This window comes from Rhinolophus sinicus, linkage group LG03 (genome assembly GCF_036562045.2).
Source record: "Rhinolophus sinicus isolate RSC01 linkage group LG03, ASM3656204v1, whole genome shotgun sequence".
Lineage (NCBI taxonomy): Eukaryota > Metazoa > Chordata > Mammalia > Chiroptera > Rhinolophidae > Rhinolophus > Rhinolophus sinicus.
In genome coordinates, this window is record NC_133753.1 from 105,857,148 (window position 1) to 105,875,528 (window position 18,381).

Sequence of the window (18,381 nt, forward strand, 5' to 3'; positions counted from 1 at the left end):
AACATGGGGCTTGTCTTTTGTTTGAGATTTTCCATGTTCTGACTCATGCACCCCTCTGTAATGTTTTTCCCTGTTTCTTCCCCAAAGGAACCCTGTTTCTGGGAAGAGCCTGATCATTTCCACGCAAGTTCTTCTCCCTGCCTTTGCTTTCTGCCTTTCTCCAGAAGTGTCTTCTTTCCTCTCAGCCATATGAGCTCAGTCCACTTTTAAAATCCAAGCAAGCACTTCTCCTCTGAATGTCACTGGCCACTTTGGGTTCTCATGTAGCATGTATTTCCTTGTGTTGTTACACGTGCTTTACTCGCACTGCCTTGCTAGACTGAGAACATTGTAAAGGGGGTCGGTCTTGTAACCTGCATGAATTGCTTGGGGTCTCTGCAGAAGGGGTTGCTGAGGATGTCACAGGTAGACTTATCTTCCATATGTGTGTGACACAGTCTCACACAGACTGACGTTTGCAATTCTGTGTGTTTGCTCATTTTTATGGAAATCAGAGCTGGGTAAATGCGTAGAGACTGCTAAAATGTAAGCTCTATAGGAACCAAGGTTTTTTTTGTTCGTTTTGTTTTGGTTTGGTTATTTTTCGTTTGGCACCGTATCTCCAGTGCTTACTACCAGGCTCAAATGTGGGGCTTAATACCTATTTGTTGAATGAGTGCTGCCTTAATTTACTTAAGCTGCATATCTGGTAGGAGACCTCCAGAATGTTGTCTCATCAAACAGAATCCTAAGTGTCTTCTCAGTGGTTACAGTTTAACGTCTATCATCTCATCCTTTTCTTTCAGGGTAAGAAACCTTGTGTTTTGTTCTGTTTTGTTGTTGTTTCAGAAGAGGACAGAAGAAATATGGTGGGAAGTCATAGTTGGTGTAATTTGACTAGAGCATATTCAGTGTTTTGGGTGTTTTTGTTATCCACAAAAGAAATCACAATGGAACAGAGGAAAAATCTGAGGGAAGATTACTTTCCAAGACTTACGCACCTTTGTTTAACTTCTCACGTGTTTATGAGTATGTGAGACTTGTGCACTCATTTATCCTAGTGGCATTTTATGGTGAATGTTTTGCTTATCCTGCCTTCTGTGTTTCTTTCTATGGCAGCTTGCCTGGCAACTTTCAGAAACTGAGAAAATGTTAAAGATCAGGAACTTAAATGATTCCCTTTTGACCAGGCTTAAAGAACAGGGGCAAAGAAGCAGCTGTGTGAGGAGACCACTGACTTTCCTTGTTTCTCGTGTCTTGCCTGTAGGTCAAGCCAGGACAGAACAGCTGCAGGGACAGCGACAGCGAGAGCGCCAGTGGGGAGTCCAAGGGCTTCCCCAGGAGCAGCTCCCGGGAGAGGCTCAGCGATGTAAGTATTAAATGATCAGAGGAACGCACCAGCCCATGCGTTCCGTGGGGCAGGTCTCAGCCTCCAGCACTCCCTGCCTTCACACCTCTTTGCTTATCTGGCTCCCACACGTTACCCTTTCTTGATGTACGCGTGGTTGAGCCTTCTGTTATAGTGTCATTCCATTTCCTAGTTTGCCTGAAAATGTGTTTTCACAAATTATAAGGTAGGTGGGAGTATTTGTCACCTCAGCAAAAACAGATAACAAAGGAAAATGATAATACTTTTAATATCAGTTTTCAATGAAAGAAATAGGCAGCACTACAACTGGGAAAACGACATCCTTCAACTGTGAGCTCTATGTGATTTCTTCACCTATGAGACTGGTAATAATTCCTTGCTGCCAGTTTATTTCTGTTAGAAGGGGTGACTAACCAGTCACTTACTTGGCCAGCAAAGGAATTAAATTTCCTGACTGATTTCTCGGGAAGAGACTTGTGAGAACCTCTTGAGGGATGTGTCAGCTCTCTAGACCTGGCTCTAAGCCCTCTCCGGCCTCCTGTCCGCCAACAGGCCTGACTCACTGTGTCACTTCCGAGAAGCACCTGGTCCCCTCGGGATGCTCTTGCCTTCTTCCCTCACGTGTCATATAACAAGATTCTTGACCTATCTTTGTCCCTGAGAGCAACACTTGGAAATGTTCTTGTAAAACAGATCGAGTAGGGAGAGATTTTTATTATTGATACCAACACAGGAACATCAGCAGATGAAGGAGACAATACTCTTAAGAAAGATGCAGCACTTCAGTGTCTGAGTTTCAAGAAGATGCTGTCAGGGTGTACAATAGGAGTAAAGCCATCCACCTCCTCTTCCTTGGATGCTCTAACGCAGTTGACATTGTCATGCTGTATAGGATGACCCGCTGTGCTACCAGAGGAAAATATTACTCCTTATTTATTTTTGGTCTAAAATAAATTAAACTTCACTGATACCCAATTTAATAAGCAGGGAATAGTTTGTCTATAGAATTTATAAACACACTTATCTTAAGAATGTGCTCAAAACCTTTTTTTACTGAGGGGTTTCCATAAGTATAAAAGGCTGGGGACCATTGCAGTACATGGAGTCATTCCTACAATAATGTCCCACCCGGTTCTCCATCAACAACCGGAGAACACCCGGTTCTCAGGTGGACAACCCGAGACAGTTAGCTTCCTACACCTCTCAGGAAAGTCTGTGAGATCGAGGGTGAGACGTGATCCATGCAACATTGAATTCTTACAAGGATTAAGTGGGATAAACAAAGTATAATTGTTTCTATAGTACTTTTAATGTCTCGTAGATAATTGCCTTTTCTTTTAATATTGCATAATATCAGTTACATATATAAAGAATACTAACTCAGCTTTTGTCTGTGTAAAAGAATATTTCTTTGTGTGTTTATGTTTCATTAATTTTATGATGGAACCATAAATTATAATGCTAAAACTATTGCTATAACACTATTTCTTACTTATGTTGTAATGTTAACAATACTTAATACTTCATTAGCTGTTCTTCTAAGATTTTGTTTTGCCTTTTTTCTTAATATTCAAGTAGGGTTTATATTAGTGATACATTCTTAGGGAAGAGAACTGGTCTAGTGAGGTGGGGGAGAGGGGAGGGGGAGGGGGGAGAGCGAGAGCGAAAGGGGTGGAGAGTGAGAGTTGTTTGGCTTTTTTTTTTTTTTTTTTTTTTTGCAGTTCAGTGTTGTAATATTTAATAGGCTATAGGTATTATAGGAAGAATAAAATTCACTTTTCCTAGTACCTACTCTGTGCAATCACTATTCTAAGAATATTACATAAATAATTTCACCTAATTCTTACAGCCATCTTGTAAGATCGGCATTTTACAGTTGAGAAACAGCCTCAACAACACTAATTTGCTTTCAATCGAAAAGCATGGAAGTGATGACAGCAGGATTCAAATCCAAGTCAATTTTCTTTAAATTCTTTGTCCATTACATCTTTCCTTCTACATGCATCCCTTTCTTCCTGCACATCTTTTCATTCCCTTCTTTCCTCCCTTCTCTTTTTCTTCATTCTCAAAACATTTTCCAAGTGTGGCAATTTTGTTAGCTGCTTACCATTGATTGTGTTCAAGTTGGTAATGTGCCAGCTAAAAAAAAAAAAAAAAATTCTTTATAGATAAATGTGGCCATATGACATACTCTGGTCAATGATATATCATTGGGGAGGATGAACTCAGATTCTCTGGTGCCTGGCTGTCCTTCCTTCCCCTTCCCTGAAGGAAGACTTGATGTTCAAAGCCAAGCAGCTCTTTTTTTTTTTTTTTTAATTTATTGGGGTGACAATTGTTAGTAAAATTACAGTTTTCAGGTGTACAATTCTGTATTACATCATCTATAAATCCCATGGTGTGTTCACCACCCAGAGTCAGTTCTCCTTCCATCACCATATATTTGATCCCCCTTACCCTCATCTCCCACCCCCCACCCCCCTTACCCTCTGGTAACCACTAAACTATTGTCTGTGTCTATGAGTTTTTGTTTCTCACTTGTTTGTCTTGTTCTTTTGTTGTTTTTGGTTTATATACCACATATCAGTGAAATCACATGGTTCTCTGCTTTTTCTGTCTGACTTATTTCGCTCAGCATTACACTCTCAAGATCCATCCATGTTGTCACAAATGTTCCTATATCATCTTTTCTTACCGCCGAATAGTATTCCATTGTGTATATATACCACAACTTCTTCATCCATTCATCTATCGAAGGACATTTTGGTTGTTTCCATGTCTTGGCCACCGTAAACAAAGCTGCAATGAACATTGGCGCACAATGTCTTTATGTATAAATGTTTTCAGATTTTTTGGGTAGATACCCAGAAGAGGGATTGCTGGGTCATATGGTAATTCTATTAGTAATTTTTTGAGGAACCTCCATACTGCCTTCCATAATGGCTGCACCAGTCTGCATTCCCACCAACAGTGTATGAGGGTTCCTTTTTCTCCACAGCCTCTCCAACACTTGTTACTATTTGTCTTGTTGCTGATAGCCATTCTGACTGGGGTGAGGTGATATCTCATTGTGGTTTTGATTTGCATTTCTCTGATGATTAGTGATGTTGAGCTTTTTTCATGTCTATTTGCCATTTGTATGTCCTCTTTGGAGAAATGTCTCTTCAGGTCCTCTGCCCATTTTTCAATTGGGTTGTTTGTCTTTTTCTTGTTGAGTTGCATGAGTTCCTTGTATATTCTGGATATTAGCCCCTTATCGGAGGCACTGTTTGCAAAAATCTTCTCCCATTCAGTTGGTGGCCTCTTTATTTTGTCGATGGTTTCTTTTGCTGTGCAGAAGCTTTTAAGTTTCATATAGTCCCATTCCTTTATTTTAGCTTTTACTTCCATTGCCTTTGGAGTCAAATTCATAAAATGCTCTTTGAACCCAAGGTCCATAAGTTTAGTACCTATGTTTTCTTCTATGCAGTTTATTGTGTCAGGTCTTATGCTTAAGTCTTTGATCCATTTTGAATTAATTTTGGTACATGGTGACAGATAGCAGTCCAGTTTCATTCTTTTGCACGTGGCTATCCAATTCTCAGCACCATTTATTAAAGAGGCTATCTTTCCTCCATTATATGTTTTTAACTTCTTTGTCAAAAATTACCTGTCCATATTTATGTGATTTTATTTCTGGGTTCTCAATTCTATTCCATTGTGTCTGTTTTTCTGCCAATACCATGCTGTTTTGATTATTGTAACCCTGTAGTACTAGCTAAAGTCAGGGAGTGTGATACCTCCAGTATTTTTCTTTGTTCTTACGATTGCTTTGGCTGTTCGGGGTCTATTCTGGTTACAAACAAATCTGATGATTTTTTGTTCTATTTCTTTAAAAAATGCCATTGGGATTTTTATAGGGATTGCATTAAATCTGTATATTGCTTTGGGTAATATGGCCATTTTAACTATGTTGATTCTTCCAATCCATAAGCATGGAATGTCTTTCCATCTCTTCGTGTCTTCTTTAATTTCTTTCAAAAATGTCTTATAGTTTTCAGCATATAGGTCCTTCACATCCTTGTTTAAGTTTATTCCTAGGTAATTTATTCTTTTTGCTGCAATTGCAAAAGGCATTGTTTTTTGTATTTCTTTTTCTGAGATTTCATTGTTAGTATACAGGAATTCAATGGACTTTTGTACGTTGATTTTGTAGCCAGTAACTTTACTGTTGATCATTGATTGTTTCTAAAAGCTTTTTGGTGGAGTCTGTAGGGTTTTCTATATGTAGTATCATGTCATCTGCAAAGAGTGACAATTTAACTTCTTCATGCCCAATTTGGATAACCTTTTATTTCTTTCTCTTGCCTGATTGCTCTGGCTGGACTTTCAACACTATGTTGAAAAGCAGAGGTGATAGGGGACAGCCCTGTCGTGTTCCTGAATGCAGAGCAAAGTGCTTCAGTTTTTCACCGTTAATTATGAGATTACCTGAGGGCTTGTCATATATGGCCTTTATTATGTTAAGGTATTTTCCTTCTATGCCTATTTTATTAAGTGTTTTAATCATAAATGGATGTTGTATCTTGTCAAATGCTTTTTCTGCATCAATTGATATAATCATATGATTTTTGTCCTTTATTTTGATGTATCACGTTGATGGATTTGTGGATGTTGAACCATCCTTGTGCCCCGGGGATGAACCCCACTTGGTCGTGATGAATAATCTTTTTAATGCATTGTTGTATTCAATTTGCTAGAATTTTGTATAGGATTTTGCATGTGCATTCATCAGAGATATTGGTCTGTAGTTTTCTTGTTTTGTGCTGTCCTTACCAGGTTTTGGTATCAGGGTAATGTTGGCCTCATAAAATGAGTTAGGAAGTACTGTCTCTTCTTCAATTTTTTGGAAGAGTTTGAGCAGGATTGGTATTAGATCCTCTTTGAAGGTTTGATAGAATTCACTAGTGAAGCCATCTGGTCCCGGACTTTTGCTTTTGGGAAGGTTTTGGATGACTGATTCAATTTCGTTACTGGTGATTGGTCTGTTTAGCTTTTCCAGTTCTTCATGGTTCAGCCTTGGAAGGCTATGTGTTTCTACGAACTTGTCCATTTCTTCTAGGTTATTGAATTTGGTGGCATATAGTCCTTCATAGTATTCTTGGATAATGCTTTGTATTTCTGTGGTGTCCGTGATAACGTCCCCTTTTTCATTTCTGATTTTGTTAATTAGTGTCTTCTTTCTTTTTTATCTTAATGAGTCTAGCCAAGGGTTTGTCAATTTTGTTAATCTTTTCAAAGAACCAGCTTTTTGTCACATTAATTTTTTCTATTCTCTTTTTGTTCTCTTATTTAATTTAGTTCTGCTCTGTTTTTTTTTTTATTTCCTTTCTACTGCTGACCTTGGGTCTCACTTGTTCTTCTTTTTCTAGTTCTTTAAGATGTAACATGAGGTTACTTATTTGGGATTTTTCTTGTTTCTTGAGATAGGCCTGTAATGATATAAATTTCATTCTTAAAACTGCTTTCGCTGCATCCCAAAAATTTTGGTAGGATGTATTTTCATTCTCATTTATTTCTATGTATCTTTTGATCTCTCCTCTAATTTCTTCTTTGACCCAGTCATTCTTTAGAAGTATGTTGTTTAATCTCCATGTATTTGTGTTTTTTCCTGCTTTCTTTTTGCAGTTGATATCCAATTTCAAAGCCTTGTGATCAGAGAATATGCTTGGTATGATTTCAATCTTCTTAAATTTGCTGAGGCTGATTTTATGTCCCAATATATGGTCTATCCTTGAGAATGTTCCATGTACACTAGAAAAGAATGTATAGTCTGATGTTTTAGGATGAAGTGCTCTATATGTCAATTTTGTCCATTTCATCTAATGTGTCATTTAGGGCTGCTATTTCGTTATTTATTTTCTGTTTGGATGATCTATCCATAGCTGTCAATGATGTATTTAAGTCCCCTAGTATAATTGTGTTTTGGTCAATTTCTCCCTTTAGTTCTGTTAGTAGTTGCTTGGTATATTTTGGTGCTCCCTGATTGGGGGCATAAATATTGATGACTGTTATGTCTTCTTGTTGTATAGTCCCTTTACCATTATGAAATGTCCATCTTTGTCTCTTGTTATCTTTTTCACCCTAAGTCTGTTTCATCTGATATCATTATGGCTACACCTGATTTTCTCTGGGTACCATTTGCTTGGAGTGTCAATTTCCACCCTTTCACTTTGAGTCTATGCTTGTCCTTGTAGCTGAGATGTGTCTCTTGGAGACAGCATATGGTTGGGTTTAGTTTTTTGATACAATCTGCTACTCTGTGTCTTTTTATTGTTGAGTTCATTCCATTTACATTTAGGGTGATTATTGATATGTGAGGATTCCCTGTCATTCTATCTTTAGTTTTCTGGTAAGGCTGTGTCTCCATTGCTTCTTTGCCTTTTTATTGTCTATTATATCTGTGTGGTGGTATTCTATGATGTTTCCTTCTGTTTCTTCTTTTATTACAGTATATATTTCAGTTCTGGATTTTTTTTTTGAGTGGTTACCCTTAAGTTTATGTAAAAGAAAGTTTGATATTTAGAGTATTCCATTTTTTTCAGCATGCTTACTTTCTCCATTCCCATATTCCGGTTCAGGTCTTTACTCTCCCCCTTTTTATGGTTTGGTTGTCACAAATTGTCCCTGTTGATGGTGGTCGAATAGCCTCCTTTAGTATTTCTTGTAGTGCAGGTCGTGTATTAGAAAATTCCCTCAGCTTCTGTATGTCTGGAAAGGTCTTTATTCCTCCTTTATATCTAAAGGATATCTTTGCTGGATATAGTATTCTTGGCTCATAATTTCTCTCTTTCAATAGTTTGAATATTTGGTTCCACTCCCTCCTGGCTTGTAGAGTTTCTGCTGAAAAATCTGATGATAATCTAATGGGCTTTCTTTTCTAGGGTACCTTCTTCTTTTCCCTGGCTGCCTTGAGGGTTCTTTCTTTATTGTTGATTTTAGACAGCTTCAGTACAATGTGGCTTGGAGAAGGCCTGTTGGGGTTTAGGTAATTAAGTGTTCTATTTGCTTCTTGGATTCGAGGATCCAGTTCTGTCCACAAGTTTGGGAAGTTGTCATCAACAATTTGTTTGAATATATTCTCTGTTCCCTTCTCTCTTTCTTCTCCTGCTGGTATGCCCATTATTCGTATATTGCTCTTTCTGATGGAGTTAGAAAGTTCTTGTAGATTTCTTTCATTTCAAGTCTCAAATCTCTTTCTTCTTCCATCTGTGTCATTTCCAGGTTTCTATATTCAATGTCACTGATTCTTTCCTCCATCTGGTCAACTCTACTACCTAAGCTGGCTATTTCATTCTTAATTTCTTTTATTGAGTTCTTAATCTCCAGAAATTCTGTTTGGTTCTTTTTTTAAAATTTCAATCTCTTTCGTAAAATGCTCATGTTGTTCTTTGATTGTTTTTCTGAGTTCATTAAACTGCCTTTCTGTGTTTTCTTGCATCTCGTTTTGGTTTTTCAGAACTGTAATCTTAAATTCTGTGTCATTTAAGTCACATATTTCCATATCTTGAAGTTCCTTTTCTGGAGACTTTTCACTGTCTTTCTGAGCTGTCTTGTTGCCTTGGTTATTCATGGCAATTACTGATTTATTATTTCTCTTCCTAGACATCTACAGAAGTGGGTTCTGCAACAGGTTGATAGGAAGAGGTCTTTCTTTTGTTTTTCAGTACTTGTTGGTAAAATGTTTTATTTTCTCTCTGACTGCAGCCTTTTTTTTCTGTCTTACGCGGTAGTGCTATGTTTTCTCTGCAGTATTCCAGCTTCTCACACAATGGGGGGATATCCTGTGAGATGCGCTTCTCCTCTGTTAATAGTTCCCCTGGGTCACAGGGTGCAGTGTCCGTGTGGGTATGCGGAGAGCTTTTGAAGTTCCAAAGCTCTTCCTGCATCAGATTCAGAGCCCGTATGTTTCAGTAGTTCTATTTACTCCTGCAGGGATCCGCCCAGCTAGATGGGGCCAGGGGCGGGGTGAGTTGTGAGAGGTGGCCCAGAGCAATGGCAGCGACCACCACCACAGCTGGTCCTGCTTCCACAGCTCCCTCCCCTTTGCCGGAACTAGTTGGGCTGCGAATCTGTGTCTGCGGTCCACAGTTCTCAGAACAGCAAATATTCTGTTCTTTTGATCTGACTCTGCTACTGTTCCACTTCTAGCAACGGGCAGGTGGGGGCAGGGTGAGCTCTGGAAGGGTAGGGAGGGTTGGCTAATCTCAGTGCCTAAGGCTTCTGTTGGCTGCTCAGCAGTGAGGGCCTAAACCACCATTTTCAGCCTTCTTCCCTCAGTGTTTTCTCCGAGGTCTCTGCTCTGAGCTTTGGGTTCAGCTGTGTTATTTGCTTCCCCCTCAGCCCTGTGGGCCATAAGTGGAGCCCTAGCAGTCCGAGTTCTTCCCTCTCCTGCAGCTGCGGTAGTTCCGGGATGCAGCGCACTCGGATTACCGAGCTAGGTCTGCGTCCTGCGACCGCGTGGCTCCGTCTTTGCACTTCTTCCTTCCCTCCTCCCCCACTCGCACGTTTCACCCACCTTTATGTGAATTTAGTAGTGGGCCTCTTCGTCTTGCTTGTCTGCTGTGCAGGGAGTCCTTTGTGAAGTTATTGTTGTTCGATTAGTTGTAAATTCCAGGGGAGCTTTACAGAGGCTCACCTCACGCTGCCATTTTTATGAAGCCAAGCCTGGCTTTTACTACAAGGTCTGTTTGGACTGGAAATCATAGCAGGATTAGTTCGTCATCATTTTATCATAGGACGGAGAAGTGAGAGCCTCATAGGTCAGGGGACAAAAGCACAGTCATTGAGATCTTTTGACTGGTTGCTCTTAAGTTACTTTTCATTGGCGCAAAAGATATCCCATGTTTATGGATAGGAAGATTTAATATTAAGATGCCAATACTGCCCAAAGCAATTTTTAGATTCAGTGCAATGCCTGTGAAAATTCCAACAGTGGTTTTGCAGAAATGGAAAAACAGATACTGAGATTCATATGGGATGGCATGAGGCCTCCTGGCAGAAAACACAATGTTGAAAAAGAAGAACAAAGTTAGGAGACTTACACTTCCTAATTTCAAAACTTACTACAAAGCCACAGTAATCAAAACATTGCGGTAATGGTCTGAAGATAGTCAGAGAGAACAGTGGACTAGAATTGAGAGTCCAGAAATAAACCCATACATCTCTGGCCAACTGAGTTTTGACAGGAGTGCCAAGGCCATTCCATTGGGAAAGATTTTCTCTTCAATAGATGATACTGGAACAGATGGATCTCCCCAAGCAAAAGAGTGATGTTGGAGCCCTGTGTCACACCATGTACAAAACTTAACTCAGAATGAATCAGTGACCAAAATGTAAGAACAAAAACCATACAACTCTTAGAAGAAAACACATGGGTAATTCTTTATGACCTTGAATTTGGCAGTGGCTTTCTAGATATGACACCAAAAGCATGAGCAACACAAAGGAAAATAGATAAATTGGACTTCATTGAAATTAAAAACTTTCGTGCATAAAAGGGCATTATTTGCAAATCATGTAACTGATACAGTTTTAATATCTAGCTATATGAAGAACTCCTACAATTCAACAATAACAAACCGATTCAAAAGTGGGCAAAGTACTTGAATAGACATTTGTGCAAAGAAGATATGCATACAGTTGTCCAGGAAGCATATGAAAGATGCTCATCATCATTAGTTGTCAGGGAAATGCAAATGTAAGCCACTATGAAAGAGCACTTCGTAGCTACTGAGATGGCTACATTTTTTTTTTTTTTTTTAAGGAAATAAGTGTTGGCAAGGATATGGAGAAATTGGAACCTTTGCACATGCTGGTGGGAATGTAAAATGGTGCAGCCATTGTGGAAAATAGCTTAGTACTTCCTCAAAAAACTAAATACAGAAACATCATATCCCTACTTACTCCCCTTAGGTATATACTGAAACACGTTGAAAACAGGTACTCAGATACGTATCCTCCAGTGTTCATTCCAGCATTCAGTAACCAAAAGATGGCAACAACACAAGGGTCCCTCAGCAGCTGAATGGATAAACAAAATACCATATTTCCCCGAAAATGAGACCGGTCTTATATTTTTGTTCCAAAAGATGCATTAGAACATATTTTCAGGGGATGTCTTATTTTTTCACATACAACAATCTACATTTATTCAAGTACAGTCATGTCATCTTCTTCTGGTACATCGTCATAACGTACTAAATGCGTCTGTCTGGCTGATGATCTTCACTGGGGCTTGTTTTAGGGGGAACACAGTATGGCGTGTATGGACAATAGTATATTATTCAGCCATAAAAAGGAATGAAGTTCACATACATGTTACAACACAAATTAACCTTGAAAATATTATGTTAAGTGAAAGAAGCTAGTTGTAAAAAAGACTAATATTTTGTGATTCTACTTATATGAGGTATGTAGATTATGCAAATTCCTAGAGACAGAAAGTAGCAGATATCAGGGACTGTTGTAAGGGGGGTTGCTGGGGGAGTTCCCGCTTGATGGTTACAGAGTTTCTATTTGGGGTGATGAAATAGTTTTACACAAATTGCGACTAATTAATATCACTGAATTGTACACTTAAAAATGTTTAAAATGTCAAACTTTGTTATACTAGTATATGCATTTTACCACAACAGAAATAATGTAAGAAAAAATTCGGCTTCAACAATCCTGCCTGTCTACAAAATACTTCTAGTGCATATTCCTTATTGATTATTGAAATTCATACTTTCTGCGACAACATTGTTAAAGATGAAAGAAAAATAGAAACAGCATTTAGTCTAAAGCTAGTTTTCTCTAGTCCTGAATTCTCTGCCTGGTTCCTGAGGTATCCCAAGGTTTTTCCACACCAGCTGGTGGGCATACCAACCCTTCTGTGCCCTGCATGAGCTCTGGGCATCGTTACATGCTCTTTTTCCGTGGTTTCTCCTTTTACCTCGGGTACTGTCCTCCTGCAGACACGCTGATGTGAACGCAGGCGAAGCCTGGAGGTGAACCTTCTTTAGATTTCGTGATTCACTGGGAAGCTCTCACGTGTCCTGGCTCCCTTTGATTATCCACTCCATCTTCTTAACTCGGGGATGAGCAGCATGAGTGAGGCTCACCTTGTTTGCTTCCCTTCTCTCTGAGATCACTGTCCCATACTGCCTGTTGCCCAGTTGCTGAAAACCCTTTCTCATGCAGTTTGTCTGGTTCCTTAGTAGCTTCAGCTTAAGCTACTGAAAGTGGGAGAGTATATTGGGTCCCTGTCAGGCCAGCATGCCCACTGCTGGTTTTTCAGCTGCGGTAAAAGTTCCCAGAAGTCGTCTCATTTTTCATATTTTTAGAAGCTTTGGCAGTTGACACTTACTCTAAAGTGCAGTTACGTAAGATACAACGTTATTCCAGCTTTGTTTTTTTTTTTTTAATTGGACATGCAAAAGAATAAGAATAAAGAATTCCAGTAGAGCTGGAGGATTTGGCTCATGGGTAAAGCTTATAAGCCAAATGTGCTTGGCTTTTCTAAATTACATATCCCAAGCCATACTGCCAGGAGAGAGTATTTGTCTATACGGAATTTCAGATCGGCCACCTCAAAGATACATAGTAACTTATTTAGATTAGTCATGAAGGGAAAAGTGAAGGGGAATAATTGAATATATCAATGTTCACGATGAGTTCGTTACTCAAGAGGGAATGTACTGCTTCTGACTTAAACAGAATTTTTCAACTGAGGAAGTCACAACTAAGGGGCTAAAGTTAGAATCTTAATAAACAAAACTTTAAATTATGAATTGATCATGGCCGTTCATTACAAACACAGCAATTTTTAATAGCAGTTTAGCTATTTATTACCTGTGTGACGTTGAGCAAAGAACTTGGTTTTCTAAGCTGCAGTTGATCTGTGAAACGGCTATACCGACCTTGTAGGTCTCCTTTACAGATTGCCCGGTACTAGTGTCTGAATCACATAGCACAGTTCTTGGTGCTTAAAACACATCCTCTGCTCAAAAATACTCATCCTCTTCCTTTTTGCATCAGATTTACAACTTACGTTAGGAACCTTCTTATCCTTTTGACTTAAATTCCCTTGTAACTATCAACTTGACAAGCAATACCTGCTATCTGAATCATGATAAACAGGAATCTTCCTCACGAACAAAATCCTCACTATCCCATGTCTCCTTACCTATTTTTCTCAGGCCTGAAGTGTCCCTCTTCTTTCCCTGTCCCAGTGTTGGATCCCAGAGCTAGGAGTCTCAAAGTCAAGCTCGTTCCTTCCTCTGTCGTAATTATCCCGTCCACTTCGTTCCTCTCCTTCACCCACTCACAGTATTTCTGACGAGGTGTTTGGGTCTGACTTTGCTCTCCTGACACTAATGATGTTTCCGATGCCCTCACCATGCCTTACACAGGTAACACCCAGTGAGTGCATCTGCCCACTGTCCTTTCTTTTGCACTGTGCTCTCCAGTGCTTCCAGAGTTGTTTTCCTAGGAGTCAGAACTGACACTTGAACTTCTGTGGTTAAGATCTTTTGGTCAGAGTCCACACTCCTGAGGGTTATGTGCAGAGCCCTCCAGGAAGTATGACGCTGCTTCTGCACATGCTCCATTCCTCTGCCTCCCCCCGCCACCCAGGAACTGAACCACCTTTGTTTTCTTAAATGATGTGCGCTTTCAGATCTTCCTACCTTTATTTCTTTTATTTCCTCTTTTCTTTGTCCTTTCCTTCTGCCAGCCCCTGTGGGATGCCCTATAACAAACCCTTCCCAACACCCTATGGAAGTAAACTCCTAATGCTTTATTCAGATTAGTATGTGGATATGACTCTAGTTTTTCTCTGAAAGAATTTTGGGCCCGGTTTTTAGTTATGAGAAGGCAGAAATATGTTTTAACACTTTCTAAGTGCTCAAGACTTTGAAGGAATTGAAACATTTCAGAAAATAGTGAAAAGGGATTGAATTCTAATAAGTCCTATGCTAAACGGTTCTGTAATCTTATTGTTCTATAATCCATTTAATAGGACCACAGTTGATGTATTTCTTCTGCTCTTTCTGAGATACCGCTTCTCCTACCCCAAATACTCCAGGATTGGGGGGTTATTTATCTATCCCACCATGCCATCTTCAATCGGTCCACGTCCTCCCTTCTCTCCACCCGCCCCCCAAACCTCGATTGAGGTTTCACTCTGTGCCAGGTTTACTGGCTACTGTGAAGGGAGAACAGACCCAGACCACACCGTCCATGAACGTCTCTGTTCTTCGAAGAAAACCTAGTCCAGCCCTGAAGGACTCTTGGTGTTCCGTTTCTCCTCCGAGTCTGTGATAAGGAGGTGAGGTGTTGTATTAGTTCCCTGGACTGCTGTAGTGAGTGACCACAAAGGGAATGGTGTAAAACAACTGCAGTCGATTTTCTCCTAGTTTGCAAGGCCAGCAGGAGTCCACCATGAAGGTGTCAGCAGGACCACGCTCCTCGGAAGCCTCCAGAGAGGCATCCTTCCTTTCCTGTTATAGCTTCTGGTGGCTTCTGGCCATCCTTGCGTTCCTTGGTTTCCCACTGATTCAGCCCAGCGTCTGCCTTTGTCTCCACAGGGCCGTCCACCCTATTTGTAGCTCTGTGTGTCCTCCCCTTCTTATAGGGCAGTGATCATCGGAGTTAGGACCCACCCCGATCCAGTAGGCTCCCAACTTAAGGACGCTGTTTCTAAACAAGGTCATTATATCACTCAGGGTTCTCAAGAGAAACAGTGCATAGAACGTGCAGGTGTGTACAGTAAGGAAGCCTGACAAGTCTCAGGATAGGGGAAGGAAGCAGGAGACCCAGGAGAGGTGGTGCTTAGCCGCCATCCTAGTCCAAAGGCATGAGAACCCGCAGAGCTGAGGGTGTGATTCCAGCCACATACTGGAAGGCTCGACACCCAGAGAGAGTCGATGGTTCAGTTTGAGTCTGAAAGCAGGAAAAACTGTTGTCCGAGCTTGAAGGCCATCAGCCAGAGGAATTTCCTCTTATACTGAGGGTGATCATATTTGTTTTATAAAACTGATTGGATGAGGCCCAGCCACGTGGGGCTGGGAGCAGTGTGCTTTATTCAGTGTATGGGTTGAAATGTTAAACTCATCCAAAATCCTCCTCACAGTAACACCAACACAATGTGGGACCGAGTGCCTGAGGCCCATGGCCCAGGCACACTGAAGCCCGGTCAGGTTAGCCTTCAGCCACATTCTGAGGCTCCTGGTGGATGTGAGCTTTAGAGAGACACTGTTCATCCCACTGTAAGTTATTATTTTAAAAGCCTGTGTCTGGAAGATGTTAAAGCAACGTTGTTATAATTTTTACTTTAAACTGTTTGCTTTTCCTTTTATATGAAGAACTGCAGATAACAATGAGAGCAAGAACGAAATCAGTGAAATAAGCCAAGGAGCTGTTGAGTGTGGATGAGAGCTAGTGACAGCTAGAAGTGGGTTATAACAGAGGTTGGGAAATTGAAGTAGAAAGTGACCATATCCATCATGCCTGATGCTCTTTTCAAGTTGTTACCCTCCACCCATTTTTACTTGAATTCTCCTAGGAGCTCATTTCCCCATTCAGATATAGTGTTTTGCGTCTTTATCAGCTGTTAGGAATCTTATTTCCAAGGCACATGTCTTAAGATTTCATGTTCTTTTAATTGTCATTGTTTCCTAAAATGCTATGGAAAATCCATAAATGAGCTTGTTTTGTGAACTTTGCAAGACCTATACTTGGCTGTGATGCCTCTGCGTCTTACTCCCAAGAGAGAACAGCATTAGTGGAGGTGGGTAGACAGGGATGTCAGCCACAATTGGTGATGTGGAACAATTTTAAATATCCTATTTAAATTAGCCCTGGGTTCAGAACATACGTCTCATCTAGGCGTGGAGCTCACATCCGTTTCCTGCTCAGGGAGCGGAGATGGTCCTCTTGGTCTCCCTGTGTACATCTCTAATGAATGGAGCACATCTAGTTTAGATGGATAATCAATTTTGAAATCCCTTGTTGTAGGTAAGCTGTTAACACAGAAATGTTAACTTCACGAGTTTAATGAGTAGCTTTAGTGATAGCTTAGTGACAGAGACAGAAAGCAAGTCAGGTGGGGGGCAGCGAGGAAGAGTGGCATGAGGGTTTAATGAATATCCACTTGCAGACTTGAATGTCAGTAGCATCATTCTCCCTCCTGGAAAATGTCTTTCAGCTGCGCATCCTATTACTGTACCCGCAGCCCATGGTAGCTGGGAGAATGAGGCAGTGTGTTTGTAAGAAAGCTCTCCTTTGCAACATAATGAGATCGAGGTGGGTAATTTGCAGCAATTGCTAGAGCAGTGGTCAAATCTGCAAAAAACACAGCAGAATGAAAAGAACATGTTAAACAGGAGATGCCTTATAATGAGCCCGGAAATCATGTCTCATGCAGCCAGCTGGCTGGCACTTTTTCATACCCTTGTCTCCTCATGCAAACTGCTACACATTTTCTCCTACTCTGTTTTCTCTATACCTCTCGTTTCTACCTAGTACATGAAAATATGAATGAATTGGCAACTCTGCTACTTGAAGAAATAAGAACGAAGCCTTTTTCTTTATTCAGGGGAGGTATTTACTTAAACATGGGTGTGTGGTATTATTTCAAATGCTTTTGTTCCATTTTTAAAACATATCCTGTTACAAACGTCTTCTTTTCAAGCCTCAGTTTGACTCATAGTCTTTTCTGGATTCTATGGCCACTTTAGGTATATAGTTTGGCCAGAGTTTGCCTTCTCTCTTTAAGCCAGAAAAATGGAAGACCCCTCCTCTCATTAAAAATAGACTGGAGAAATACAAAAAGTTGAAATCAACTTTATTTCATCAAATGGTTCAGTGGTCAGGACACCCCCAACCTGTCTGTTTCCCTAGGCCTCTACTTTTTGCTGTCTGTCTCTTTTTCTATAACATGAGAAAGCAGTACCAATCCCTAAATGCTGACCTATAAATGAATAACCTAACACATTTCTAACAATAACTAGCTATTTCTAAACATCTATTCCATTTTTGTATCATAATCTGTTGTTGCCCATGGTTTGGGGTATTCATGGAATTTCTGACTTGGAAAAATGTTACTGTTATCCAATATTTGCAGCTGTATTTCAATACAGACTTAGATGAGGCATACATGAGCGAGACTCTTCTGGGCCTTTGTGTTGTGAGCTGTCAGTGCAACTGACTCCTGGGCTGTTACTGGTCTCAGACTTGTTCCCTGTCTAATGGTGGAGACCCTGTTGGCAACTGGGAATGGTGACCTACTGAACTCAAGGCCACCGCCAGAGTCCTGGAAACGTAGAACTGGACAAGGAGAATCTCTTTGTTTCAGAGATGTTGTTTCTGTTCAAATTTTTTAGCTATGATTGAAGGCAGCTGGCAGTTGGCTGAGAAAAAATATGGTGGAGAGAGGGGTAAGGGGTGGAAACATCAATGCCATGGAGGTTTGGCAAAGTAGATTAGAAGAATTTTTCGACAAAGTTTTCAGCCAGGTCCAGAAATCAGAACTTAATGTCACAAACCTCTGCCTATTGAAAAAAGAGTAAGTGAGCAGAGTGGGTTAGAAAATGTGGGTAGTCTGACTCAGGTTCTGTACGCTTCCTGGCAAATGCTGACACTGCAATGGAACTCTAATGTCCATGAGGAACTAGTGTTTGTGTTCTTCATGTGTCTCTGTATGTGCTGGTGTGGGGGGTGTTAGAAGGCAGGGTCCTTAACTGCTTTGTTGCATTATGTTAATTCCTCGGCAGTGCAATCAAATTCATGTCGTAATTAAAGCTGTCAGTTGGAAGGCAAGCCAATCGCCACGAAAACACAGCATAACAAATGAAGTGAAATGATTTTGCGTGTAGCTATACAATGCTTCGCCAGGCATGAAATTAAATAAGTAATTTGATGTTGACATCAGAAATTGAAATGATACCCACTGTTCCCTCATTCAGTCAGACCTGCATAAACAATAGCCAGAACAAATATGCACAACAAAG

The 18,381-nt window shown here is 40.4% G+C and overlaps 1 protein-coding gene across 10 annotated transcripts in view; it reads left to right on the forward strand.

Annotated features, from left to right (window-relative positions):
- AUTS2 (activator of transcription and developmental regulator AUTS2) overlaps window positions 1–18,381 on the forward strand; it is a 1,106,350-nt gene that overhangs the window by 476,280 nt on the left and 611,689 nt on the right. For all 10 annotated transcript variants that reach the window (XM_074328460.1, XM_074328456.1, XM_074328458.1 and 7 more), the window contains exon 3: window positions 1,247–1,348. In XM_074328460.1, the coding sequence (XP_074184561.1) occupies window positions 1,247–1,348 (102 nt within the window). The remainder of the gene's footprint in view (window positions 1–1,246; window positions 1,349–18,381) is intronic.